The sequence below is a fragment of the Nannobrachium achirus genome (assembly GCF_963921795.1).
Source record: "Nannobrachium achirus genome assembly, chromosome: 13".
Classification (NCBI taxonomy): domain Eukaryota; kingdom Metazoa; phylum Chordata; class Actinopteri; order Myctophiformes; family Myctophidae; genus Nannobrachium; species Nannobrachium achirus.
In genome coordinates this window covers 15140965-15155260 of record NC_137833.1, presented here as the reverse complement: position 1 = coordinate 15155260, position 14296 = coordinate 15140965, and the positions used below count along the sequence as shown (strand labels likewise).

The window sequence follows — 14296 nt, the reverse complement described above, 5'->3', positions numbered from 1 at the left end:
CCTTTGTATGTTTTTCAATAAAAACCTGTTAACATTAACAAAAAAACTGTATGTGTTGTTATTAACCAAACACATAGACAGAGGTGCCTCCTGCAACTCTGGGCCTGCAATATTACAATCTATAGACCATGGTATATTTGACGAATAGCAACCCAGGATCCTCAAAGTGATTCACCCACAGAAAAAATAAGAATTACAAAAGCTCAAAGTCCCAGCATTGAATCTTTCAGGAAGGCACATTCTCCCTGAGTTTTAGCTCCTTGTCTGTCTGGCTGTTCGTCAAGGACGTGAACTTGGAGTCGGACTTAGCCCGCCAGCAGTTTCTGACCAGCATGCATGAGGCCAGGATGAAAGGGCTGGACATGAGGGACACACTGCTCAGCAAGAAGGCTGCCGTGTAGTCACCTGTTCTGTCCACTAACCAACCTAGAAGAGGGACAAAGGGTTTGGACAGGGAAGTGATGGAGAGAAGAGAGAGACAGAGGTTAGGTTAGGGTGAGAATGAACAAATTAAGAAAAAGAAGCAAGAAGAAGTGAGTGTTCTGTAACTTTCTGTCACTTTTATTGCTTTTTGACTAACAGTGAGGGTAGTCATTCACAAATGCACAGAACTGACCTCAAACATAATGAACTGCCCCCCCCCCCCCCCCCCCTAAAAAAGATACTTTTAAAAGTACCATAACAGCATCAATAGGCCTAGTGTAGATGTAATTTCATGAAGATGTCTATTCACAGCTATTCTATTCTATTCACATATATCGGACATACATAAATGGGAACATGTTTCTCATAAAGCCATATGTTTCGCATTTTCATTCAAAAGTTATTGAACTTCTGGAATAATTTAAGTCAATGTTGGCTAAACCTGTGCTGGTTGTAGGCCCAACTAAGTCATGGACGTTTGAATTTCATTTGTAAAATCAATGTTTTCAGATTTCAGCAGCACAGAGAAAAACAAGAACTCTGCAGGACAGACCTGTCAAAAAAACCTTACCTGCTATGGGAGGGCTGAGCAAGTAGGGGATGGCATGGAGGAAGTAGACCACACCCAGAGCAGAGGTCAGGTAGGTGGGACCCACCACATCAGAGGTCACCACGGGGATGAGGGCCACGTAGGCCCCGTCGAAGTAGCCATAGAGGACAGAGAAAGGCACCAGGAGAGAGAAAGAGCAGAGCAGAGGCATGAACAGGCAAGTCATTCCCTCCATGCCCACTGCCGCCATGTAGCTCACCACCCGATACTTCTGCAGACACCTATATGGAATGATTCAGAGTGAGAGGAATGTTTTAGAAGTGTGGTTTCAGAGATGGGTTCTTTTCTAGTGGCAATGATCACTGCACTGACTGCAGTATTTAAAGTAGGCAAAAAAAAACTTCTACCACTTTTTCGAGTCACGTGTTCAAATACTGGATTCTGATTGGCTAAATTCCGGAGGTTATGAGAGGACAACTGCCGCAAAGTTGTGTGCGGACTTGTCCGAGATCAATGCGCCTCAGTGTACATCCGGGGACTTCAGGAGGTAGTCGGAACACCTTTCCCCCAACCAACAAATGACGGTGGCAACGGTCCTATGTTTACTAACGTGCATGCTATAGTCGCCGATTTATTTGGATCCAATGCAATCCGCCAACTTTAAAGCCCCTTTTCTCTGAACCTATGCCTTTCTGGAAGCGAACAGCCTCTATTTACGGCCGGAACGGTACTTCTAACTGACGTTAGCTTAGCTGTAAGCTAAACGCATGGATTAGTATGGAGTTGGCGCCATCTGTTGGTGAGTAGAAGATGTTGTTTGTGGAACTATCTGCTGTCTCGCGGAAGTTTTATAGGCAATAATGATTGTAACTTAAGATCCTTGCAAGTTACAACTATGTGTTTTCTTTCATGTATACGGGAAAAAGTGGTAGAAAAGCTATTTACCACTCGGGGTCGGACATTATGCTCTCATAATGTCCTGAGTGAGGGTGTTATCGGACTCGGCTGCGCCTCGTCCGATAACACCCTCACTGCGGACATTATGAGAGCATAATGTCCTCTCACTCGGGGTAAATTGCTTACATAAAAGACATTACAAAATGTGATTGTTCTAATATAGTCAGACAACAACGAAGAATGACAGAATGGAAAATAGAAGCCCTGTGTGTTATTTGATACTGAGGGACTGAATTAAATTGTAAATGTAAATTAGAAAGTGAAGAAGCAATTGATTGCTACAGTATAAATTACAGTACAGTACGGACGTATGTCTGTATAACTGGAACTATCTGCATATTCAATAACTTCCCCTATGTGTAAACTCCCAACTCTTTTTAGACAATGCTAACCACTGGTTTAGACAGTTCTACTATATGGGACCCCCAAGCACCAGGAGATCAAAATAACCTCGAGAATGCATGAAAAGCTGCGAGACGATATTACATTTTCCATAATAAGAAAGGGCTTGTATAGTATATAGCATTACTTCTAACCTCAGTCAGTGCTGACCAATGTTCTGTTCAGCTTAAAGGAGTTCACCCCAAAATTACCTTTTTTTCTATTGATTACTCACGCCATGGAGACTTGAGTTCAATAATTAATATCTTTTTGTATTTGTCAAATTCAAAGACAAAAATGTGATTACAATAAACGTACCCCCATTGATTCCGGATGGGGACCCAAATGCAAAAAAAAAAGTTATTTTGGGGGTGAACTACTCCTTTAAGGTTCTGAAATGTGTGTTAGTGAGTGCAACACACAACATTGAACATGCATGCATGCATTACACGCGCACACACACATGTCGCGCGCACACGCGCGCGCGCACACACACACACACACACACACACACACACACACACACACACACACACACACACACACACACACACTCACACACACAGACACACACACACACACACACACACACACACACACACACACACACACACACACACACACACACACACACATGTAAGAGCAATGAGAACTACAAACACCCCCGTCTACATACTTCCTGTCTGCGATCCATCCAAAGGTGATATTTCCCACAATGCCACTGACTCCGAATATGGACATGAGGAAAGCAGCTTGCTGGTACTCTACCCCTACGCTCAGAGCATAAGGAACCAGGTAGACGATTGGAGCACTGCAGCCATACGCCAGGAACAGGAAGGACACCGACAGAAGCAGGAAGTCGGGCATTAGCAGAAAACCAAACTCTTCCATGGACCGTAGACTAAAACAGTCTCTTCTGCACAGAGCTTTTGTGTTCACTGAGGGCACGGGAGGAGCATCCGAGGTTAATTGTTTGACATTCATTAGTTTGGCTTCAGGAACTCTTGAGTCAGCTAGCTTAGTGTTGTTGATGTCGTCTGCTTGCATATTGTTCTCATTCATGCGTTCAACGACTTTCATGCCGTCATGCAAAGCGCTGTCTCCCAGTTTAGGCTCTGAGAGTTTGATCTCCGCTAAAAACCTCTCAGTTAGCTTGTTGTTGGTAAAGACCTCATTCTCTGCCAACAAAACCTCTGTTAGCTTTGGATCAGCTAGTTTTATGTTTGATAGCAGGGCCTCCGCTATCTTCACCTTAACCAGCTTGCTGTTTTTAAGCTTCCCGTTAGATACATGAAGCTTGGCAATCCCTGAGTTGTTAGTTTCCGTCTGTTTAGGTTCTGGCTGCTTACAACCAGCAGGTACTTTAGGATCCAGCGGTGCAGCAATGTAGCCCCCCTTCTCTACGTCTCCAACAGTCTCCTCTTGTTTCCTATTAGAATAGAATAGAATAGAATAGAATAGAATAGAATAGGTAAAGGTAGTATATGTCCAAATCATGGATTTTGACAAAAGATTTGAGTAATGTTCTGCAGTATTGTATTGTACTGTATAAAGCTGGTTGCACACTGCTGCATTTTTTTCTTTTTTTTTCCCGTTGCGTTTTGGAAATCCGAAATCCACAAAAAGGTTTTTCAGGCCAAGGAGAGAGAGAGAGAGCAAGGGACCGAGTGGCGACAGTTGCGAAAATCGGAATAAAACAACCCTGGTCCAAAAATAAATACGAAACGGGCGGCAGTGTGCAAACGTTATTGACATAACGTGAGGTAGATTTTTATTCATTTGCTTGCGCCGAAATTCGCTCCGATATTCGTCCGAAAAAAGGCAGCAGTGTGCAAAGACCTTTAATGTGTGAAACACAGACACCGCCATAGGACATATTTGCATCTGCCATATTGCTGATAAATTCTTTGTCCTGTGGGATTTACCTTTCTCCTCCTCCAGGACTCAGGGGCCTCATCAGAGCCCCACAGACACACAGGTTGGAGACGAAGCCCCCCAAGATGAGCAGTGCACCCCTCCAGGAGTACTGCTCTATCAGCAGCTGAACGGCAGGGGCCAAAATAAAAGTCCCAATGCCACTCCCTGGGTAGGAGATATGGAAGGAGAACATTTTGAGATAACATACAAAGGATCGACAGACTAATACGTTTATAATTATAAATGAACCAGGCCACAAGAAAATGTCAATAGAAGAATTGTTACCTGACATGGCAATGCCATATGCCACAGCTTTCCTCTCACTGAAGTACCTTCCTACCATGGCAATAGCTGGGGTGTAGCAGAGGGCAAAGCCCACACCTGTAAATGTTGGACAGACACGATGGTGATCCCAAAGGTGGGGGTTCCCTGCTTGCTCAACTGAAATGTATAGGGTTAAGTGTTATGTGTACCTGTAAGGACACCCAGGGAAACGTAGAGGTATTCTAGGCTGTTTGCAAATGAGCTGAGGACCAGGCCAGTTGAAGACAAAAGCCCTCCTAGGATCACCGTGGCTCTGCAGGACAGACGGTTTCCGATCATGCTGCCCAGCGGAGCTGGAATCACAGTAAGTATAGGTGGTTCCAGACAGCAAACAACAACACAGCTTCCCTCAACAACAACCTGTGAACATCTGGTTTACAACTGTTGCTCTGGGATACGACGTTAACTATCAGAGAAACAGCTGTTAGTTAGCTCGCTAGCTAGCTTGCATCCAAAACCATTTAGTCTAGCAAGCAGTGGGGCTCTAAGGATGGAATTATTATTCCATTCTTCCATCCAACACTTTGGTCCCAAACATTATATTTAGAATAATACTACCTGGGGTGACCTTTTGGATCCTATAGTGGAGTTTTTAGACACTATTAAGGCCTGTTCACACTTTTTCTGCCATCTCTTTTGGAAGTGTTGAAACAAAAAAATAAATAGCAGACAAATTTGGATTTTGATCACAATAAGCTGATAAATGGGCTCTCTCTCTTAATTGAATGAAATAGGTATCCCACCTGAACATTATTTCTGTTTTCTAAAGAGCTGGAGAGACGGGTATCCCAGTTACTGAACAAACATCTAATGATTACAAACAGAATGTGGAGCTTTCATGTTTTAATGAGAAAAGAAGAAAGGGTTTTGTTTTAAAATATCACTTAGGCTACAGCAACTTTAAATGACTTAATGCTATACAGCACAAATCCCCAAATAACTTCAAACAAGGTCCATAACCTCACCAAAATGTAGCTTGTTTGCAAAGGACTTATTTTTACTTTCAAGACAGCTGTTCCAAATTTACCCTCATAAGACATAACAAACCCATGTCTTTATACTCTGTCGTTGGGTAACACTTTATCCTTGTAATTGTAAATAGTTAATAGCTCATGAACAAAACCTGTTAACCATCCAAGGTCCCTCCCACAGAACCTCTGCCGCTTTGGCCTTTTTAAGACAAACAAACAAGTGAACAATTAATGACTTATTAAGCACTTTACCGTAAGTACGCTGGGATCAGCAGCATACAATGTATTAATATTGCTGCTATTGCTACTTTAATTTACTTTTAATTCCTTGTTATTGTTTATATGTTTATTATTACTGTTGCCACTATATACTGTATGTCTGAGGAACCATAACAAAATAATTGTACTCTAGGCCTACCTGTAAAGAAACCGTGACATTAAAGAAACGTTGAACCTTGAACCATGATGTGTTTAACATGACACTGTACATTCAAATAGATTTTGGTTGGATAGTCTATCAGTCTGCTCTGAAAAGTGATCACAAGCATATCCACCATGCACGTATTATATTTAAGTGCATATTAGACTAGACTATAGACTCAACCTTTATTTATCAATGTTTCCACACTGGACCATGATAGCTCAACCCAGGTAGATTGTTTGTTTACACTAATGGCAACAACGTGTCTAATGCCCCGTTTTCACTGAGTGTTGTAAAAAAACATCCGGATCAACTGAAAAAGCTGTGGGCTGAATACTGTAGTGTACAACTGTTACTTCAATGTGCAGCCCAGCCATAATAAATCCAACTGAATCAACGTAAGCTGATTATTTACAGTAACCAGAGTACAGTGTGCAGTAAACTCACACATTATCTTACAGTATACTTATCATAATTACATGTTACATAAAATAGAAGTCGTTTAAGGTTATTGATGATGTAATGGAACACAGGATGGATCATAGTCGAGGCTGTTGGTGATAAGGGAATGTGAGGCGTGAACTGTGAACATGTTTAACTGTGTGAAGATTATCATTTTTTGCTTTTTCTGCCTTTATTGATAGTCTGACAGGAAATGGGCGAGAGAGATGACACACAGCAAAGGCCGTCGTGATTGGGAGTCGAACCCGCAACACGCTGCCAGGCTGTAATAACCTAGTACTGCTATATTAGCCGTCCAGGCCGAATGGCAGTTACACTCTCCCCTACACTGGATATTGGAGACGGCAAATAGTGACCGAATTGTGGTGGCAGAAATGTATGGATCACCAAATATGTGTTTGGACCTCCATTCTACCTCATTTGAACTGGCTTTCACAGTGCACGCTAATTCAACTCAACTACAGCTGTCAATCTAACATGCTTACTTCTTAGTCTGTCAGCAAATCTGTATTTCTGTGACTGTTTCTATGTTGCCATTATCTTTAGTACATGTCCTTATAAGACCATGTTTAGAATAGCATCTCTGTTAGAAGAACTGTCTGAAAATGAGGCAGAGGAGGCTTGTGCCCCGAGCGGGCTGACTGGAGAGGCCAGGGGGCCTTCATGATCTGCAATGCTGAGACTCTTCATCCTATTCCTTGTGGAACATTATTTTTCCATCATAGAATCTGCATGGTTTAAAGCTGCCTTAACACGGTGTCCTACCTACCACAGAGCATGGTGGTACAGTCTACCAGACTGTGGATCCAGGCAGTCGTAGAGTAGTCTCTGTCAAAGTGCAGCTGGAACTCCACAAAGAAAATGGACACACATCTAGAAGGATGGAGAGAGAGGGACAGGGTGGCCTGGGGTTAAGACCTTTATTAATGCCATTGGGAATTCAGTTTCAGCTTCACCTCAGATGATAGGCCAATAGGCCCTCAAAGTGCAATGGGTTAAGATGTGTATGAGGATTAACTCATTCTCTATGATTTATACATTTTGGTAGCAAATTTGCAGACATGGTCAACGTGTCTGTTAGTGTTTTCAATGTATTTGCTATTACCTGTAATTATATATTTTTATTTTTATATACAGTACGGCCTGTTTCTGTACAGCACAACATAGAGAGAAAGAGTGCTGCCTGTGCGGCATGCAGTGGTGGGGTCTAACTGCTGATTGGGAAACCCGGTGAGAGAAACCATAGCATCATGAAACATTTTCTCATTCATAACGACGAATGGACTAATAATTCCATCCTTAGGCACATACTTAAGGTGACAGATGTCCCAGTTTGGTCGTGAATTGAATTCAAGTGTACTATAGTGTAGTATGTGACATACTACACTGTAGTACACTGCATTTTAATTGAACTACAAAAATGGATAAATGGAACACTGAGTATTTTACTGTGTACAGCATCTCCATCTGCCTCTGTGGTGCATGACAACTTTGTTTTTTTTACAACAAGGGTTCATATTTTAGATGTAATTAGAGTAAAGAAAAGATGAGAGTTAAAATGTTTTCATTTACTTCTTTCTAACGTTTTATCCATTTTAGAGAGTTTGATTTCAGTGTGTGGGGGCATGCGTGCAAGTGGCTAAATATGTATTTTTAGACACAGTAAACAAGCAAATTCTTTATTATTTACAGCAACACTACTAGCCCCCATAAGTCACACCTAACCATGAAAGGAAACCATGCAGTGCATGTTGGAGGGCTAATTGTGTCTAAAAATACATATTTGGCCACTTGTACGCATGCCCCCAACCACGGTAATCAACCTCGTTAAAATGGATAAAACGATAGAAAGAAGTAAATAAAACCATTTTAACACTCATCTTTTCTTTTCTCTATTTACAAAATATAAACCCTTGTTGTAAAAAAACAAAGTTGTCCTTTAAGTGGCTTCAGGGCTTCATGAAAGATTCATATACAGCAGACATGTGAAATACCATTCTTGTAAAACAGCCAGTGCTTTATCAATTTATGATGTCTGAGGATCTGCATATCCAACTGAAACAGAAACCTTGGACTCGCACATCATACCAATCTATGTACTTTGTTACCCAGATGGGGCATGATAATTACCTTTATGCCCCTGACCAAGAATTTCATGGTCAATTATGTAACACTACTAGAATATTTAACACTGCTAAGGCTTATGGCTTGTGTGACCAAAGCACATGTTGATGCTTAGGAATGCTAATTCTTTCACTTAAGCCAACCCAGAGTGAGAGAGAGCGAAAGAGCTAAATGATTTGTCAAGAAGGAACCAATACTGAATTGAAGAGCGTGCGTCATGCCAGGATTTATACATTCATGTAGCCGAACTCAGTATCATCTCCAAAGAAATCAGGCTTTGTTTGGGAAGAACAATGTGTAATTGCCAGCAGAGGCTGTTTGCTAGCGAGTACAGAGAGTGATATTTGGGGTAGCTTGAATGTTAGATAAGTGGCTTTGTGACGTTTGAAAGGTTGTTGGAGCAAATCCCCAGAACAGGGGGGAATTCCAGTGTGGAAGTGAAGGACAATTCATGCTTTTTCCTTGACAGCTGCATTTCAAAGTACCCTTTAGCACATCTCCAAAATAGGTGCTCAGAGGTGCAGTAACAAAACAGTGAGTTTGATACCGTAGCTCCCAGGTGTGACTGTATCTACTGAGGCAGAGAGAATTTACATTGGAAGTCACATTGCTACAAACATATTGTCCACTCACCTGGTAACGGCCCGTGTGCAGATGGTGACAAGGAAGCAGCCAGCTACGATCATCCATCCCCACCCTCCGTCTGGTGGGGCCACACCCCTCGAGGACCCTCTGTCTCCCTTCATCTTCTGCTCCATGGTAACCGCCATCACACCGACCAATCACAGGGCAGATCAGCATCAGTAGCTACACCCCTGGAAGCATAGAAACGTCAGGTCAGGGACTCAATCACTTCCTTCATTCCCGGTGCCAGACCAGACGTTCCTTGATAGTAACAGGGCTGTCTACTTAAGCCCCTTTTCCACTGGCCCAACACCACACCACTCCACACCACACCACCCACTTGTGCCAGGTTTTCCACTACAAGGACCTGGGTAGAGTGGTGTGAAAGTAGTACTAACCGTGGTACTAAAAAGTATCCAATCTAGAGTAGGTCTGAGCTAGGCCAAACAGGGCCAAACACTTCATAATGACTGATCACTCACTGACTTTTCATCACAGTTATAATCCATTATAGTGTATTATAATTTAGGATAGTTGTAATACAATTTTATATTGTATTATAATCACAGTTAAAAGGGTCAATTTGTTTCTTACCGATAGGGACTTTTGTGTATTGGAAAATGTAGATATTTTTTGTGGTGCGGTGTGGTGTGGTGTGGTGTAGTGTGGTGTGGTGTGGTGTGGTGTAGTGTGGTGTGGTGTGGTGCTAAAGCTGCAGTCGAAAAGGGGCTTTAGAATGTGCTATCCTCAAACTCACTCTAGCTCCTGCTATTTACCTAAAACACATTTAGCTGCAGTTGACAGTTTTTTGCCGCACAGCAACACCCCAGCATCCACCTGTTGGCTCTATTTCATGTTAGTTCCCTGGGAGGTTTGGAAATTGATCGCTCCCTGCTATTGGAAGTGATGGGAACTTAAATGCATCTCATAGATCATCTATAATATATTTCCTTAATGATGGTGTTGTGTTGTGTGACTGAAATGGCCATTTCACTCTAATGTGTGCCAGTGTGTTTGGATTTTGCCAGTACAATTTGGAGTCCCTAATTTAATCACACTGAATGCTTAAAGTGGACCATAACGGCATTGCCTTTGTTGACACGAGTTCCTAGATTTCTCCCATGTAAGTAATACAGTACTAAAACAATACTATTTCATACACTTTTTATAACCTGAGCATCATCACAGGTATATCTAATATCTATGTTTATACAGTATGTTTATCAATATAGATACATTATATTTTAGTGAAACACTTGATAGACTCCTCTTATTGTTACCATAATTTAACTTTACCATACCACTTGACAGTGAAATTAGTAAATGTGTGTGCATGTGTGGATTACATCATGTTGCTTTACTGAGGAAGCCATTTGTTATTTTGACAGCTCCTGCAGATCTGACACATAATAGTTTTGTTACTTAGTTTGGGATGTTTCTGTTAGTGCAGTAAAAATGTGCAGTAGAAATGTGTAGCAGGAGTCAGAATAACTGTACAATGTAACCTTGGAGTGGTGTTTACCGCCACACAATAAAAATCATAAAACAGGCCAGTCGGGTTACAAGGTGACACAGCAACTGGTTAGCACTTATCATCACATACGTAACCAACTACCGGTACATGTCTGAATCTGTCTCATCATAACCTGCGTTGCATGTTTAGACATGCATATATTGACTCAAAAAACAGTCAATTGGTCTCATCCAGTTCAAGTTCAAAGACTGTTGGCCCATTGTGCAGGGCTGTGACGATCATGACATTTTACTTGACGATTGTCATTCAAACAATTGAATCCTAGTGTTCGCACATAAATCCTTAGTCTAGTTGTGGGAAGAAAAGGATATCATCATCATCATGGCCCCAAATAACTTTTAAATATCTTGCAATTGGCGACGAGTCTCGACTCTTAATAAATCGGCAAGAGTGCCTCTCATTTTCAATACAAAGGCTAAGCTATATAAGCTCTCCATCATCAGCAATAGTAGTCAATGGTGCGTGTTCCCCACACTCCCAAGCCCCCACCGTTGCGCTTAGGTTCACCGGGAAAAACTCGGTCGCGAGAGGCGACATGGGTTCTGAAGGCAAAGGTGGAGTCAGTGACGTAGCGGCGGCTCCGGCAGAGAAGTATAGGTTCCACTTGCGCAAAGGCACGTCGCATCCGCATACGTCAGGGACGTTTACTTGAGAGACACGGAAGAAGGAGAGACTGTAAAGGATAAGTGATTGTCGTCTCAGGAAGGACAGACCTTTCAGGAAGAATGATATGTGACGTAGCACCGTTCGCGGCTGAGGCAGAAAAGCGGGGCAAAGAAGGTAAAAGAATGCATAAAGAGACAATAAATAGCGACGGTCCAAAAGCGAGAGGTATGATTGTGCTGTTGGTTAAATGGTTTTGGGAATTGGGCCGTGGGTCTGTGCTAACATAGCTGCAGTGTAGCAGCGGGATACAGTACACGGGGAGTGATTAACTTCTCAGGGAGTGGCTAACTTCTAAATTGTATATAAGGACAATTCAATTGTGTTTTTGACATTGAAACCGTAAACACAAATTGCACAGGGCAATGTACTATGGTCAAAACAGACTATATTTTTAATCATGTTATACTTCCCACTCAGTGGTATTGGTGTCTTAGGCTGCTCAACAGCGCCACTTGAAGGTATGTCACCCAGCGGTATTGCAGCTGTTGAGGCCAGGCCAGACAGACTCACTCGGTCAGATGTTGGAGTGGTAGGCACCGCTCAAAACATTTCACAAAGAGCAAAACTATCTCCACCATTTTTATGATTAGTTTTCTGAATATTTATAAAAAAAATTCAACAGATTCATTTATACAGATGAACGGAAACGATTCAGACGATTATGCAAAAATAACAGCGATTTAGACGATTATGTAATAAATAGTGACAGGCCTACCCATGTGGCACTGTTGTGTTGCCTCTGTAGTGTCAATAGCCTGAGCCAACGGAGGGCAGACAGCCTTCTAAGTAACAATAGAGCATGGCCCTTGGACCATCTGCTATGATAGCACTGGGTAAAGAAAAGACTTCTTGTTGGTGGTGGAAAGGGAACAAGTGTGTGTGTGTGTGTGTGTGTGTGTGTGTGTGTGTGTGTGTTTGTGTGTGTGTGTGTGTGTGTGTGTGTGTGTGTGTGTGTGTGAGTGTGTGTGTGTGTGTGTGTGTGTGTGTGTGTGGGTGTGTGTGTGTGTGTGCGCGCGCGCGCGCGCGTGTGTGTGTACAAGCGAGTGTGTGTGCGTGTGCATGCGTGTGTGTGTATATGTTAATGCTCGTATACATGCCTATGCCTATGTGTGTCTGGATCCTATCACCACAGATACACTATGTACAGAAAGCAAACAATGGCTGGGATTCACCAATCAGCACACAAGAGAGTTCTGGTGAGACAGCGGATGGATGCGGCCACTCAGCATGTTCAAACTACTTAGGGCACCTATGTCCATCAAAACATGCAGCAGTTATAACGTGTTGTTGTTCTGTTCATTTATTTATTAATTCATGAATTGAGTCAACAACTGGTGACACTTTTAAGATACACTTATTTTGATCCCATGCATATACTTTATTTATCCGATTGATCTCCTTGTTCAGTGTGGTAGACGTTGCAATAGTCCTCCATCCACTGCACATCCCTGACATTAGGCCTAACAAAAAAAAACTTTGGTTTCCGGTTGGCTGTCATTTTAGGGCTGAGTAGGTAGGGAATTTATTTTATTTTATTTTTTATTTTTATTTTTTTGTGGGCATGATGGATAGCAAGGAATTTTATTTTATTTCCTCATGGGAAGGATGGGTAGGTAGTTTTTTTTTTGTTTTGTTTTTCCCCTATGGTAATGATTGATATGCTAAATATTTAAAGTCGAACATGGCCAAAACAGACCCAGCCTGAGAGGCTAGAGGCTCGGTGGGCGTAGAGAGTATGTCGACTGAGATGTGGGTCCATGTATCCGCTCGGTCGTGTCTCCCTGCTGCAGATGAAAACTGACATCGGCACTGTTTCACCTCCTTAATTATGTCTGCAAACGTTTTAGTAGTCAATCGAATTATTTTAGGAGGTGGTTTGCACGGGCAGACGACAGACACTGTACACAGGTCCATGGCTGGAGGAGGACATGCATGTGCTGCTGTTGTTGTTGTGCGCCACCGTCTCCTCGCGATGACGCATGAATAGTAAAACAAAACATTTGCGCACATGATATTTTAGACAAAAGAAAACTTTGATTAAACTTCGTGAATGTGGTCGCACCAAATATATTTTTTGTAAGACGTTTTTGATCGACTCGTCGGATTTTGACTTAATTTTATTTATTTTTTTATTTTCACTCCAAATGCCAATAAAATCATCTGGGTCGCACGTATTTAATAGGGTCGGTCGCCAACCGGAAACCAACATATTATTTTGTTAGGCCTTAGTACTAGAAAGCAAGACAGTTCTTGTTGTGCAGGAATCCTCTAAAATGTATGAGCTCCTCTTGGGCAGTAGTAGCAGGAGGTAGCAAGTATGGAAAGTCAATGATTAGAGACATTGCTGACACCAAAATGTGGCTTAAAGAATTTAACCATTCTTTTTCACAAGCAAGGCCCATCCCCTTGTCCCCCATCATAGTATCCCTGGACCCAGACACTAATGTGATTTAAGCCTAACTGCAGAAATTGTGTTTGTTTCTGTTAGAAAGCACCTTGGATATGCATGATTAGCTAAAAGCTCACCTTTCACACCAGCTGTGCAATGTTTGCATTTCAGCAACTTGTCTAATAGCTATAAGCTCAGCAGAGCAATCAGCAGAATCAGAGTGTGGGGGACTAACAAAGCAAGGCTAATCAATGTTTTTCACTGAATTACAAAAAGTTTGAGAAATGAACACCATTAGGACTAAGGGGTCAAGGCAGTTCCAGATAATTGGTTCAAATGGGTTCACGATCTGAACTCTGTAACCATAACAATGCATAAGGACCCCTAATACATTACCTCACCAGCAGTGTTGCATTGGTCCGGTCACACGTTTACACGCCGTCCCGTATATATTTTCTGAGCAGTGTCACGCCTCCCACGTGCATGGACATGCAGAGATGCAAGACAACCCTCAAGTTACAATTGCGTCCACCCAAACATTCAATCACCAATG

The 14296-nt window shown here is 42.2% G+C and overlaps 1 protein-coding gene across 1 annotated transcript; it reads right to left on the bottom strand.

Moving 5' to 3' along the window:
• Nucleotides 1-226: 226 nt before the first annotated feature.
• Nucleotides 227-9300, bottom strand: LOC308297167 (monocarboxylate transporter 12-B-like; the record flags this gene model as incomplete). Its single annotated transcript, XM_080740583.1, has 8 exons — nucleotides 227-426; nucleotides 995-1254; nucleotides 2988-3314; nucleotides 4237-4393; nucleotides 4514-4609; nucleotides 4702-4845; nucleotides 7176-7279; nucleotides 9164-9300. 8 exons carry the CDS (start codon nucleotides 9298-9300, stop codon nucleotides 227-229), a joined length of 1425 nt encoding a protein of 474 aa, XP_080596709.1.
• Between the last annotated feature and the right edge of the window lie 4996 nt (nucleotides 9301-14296).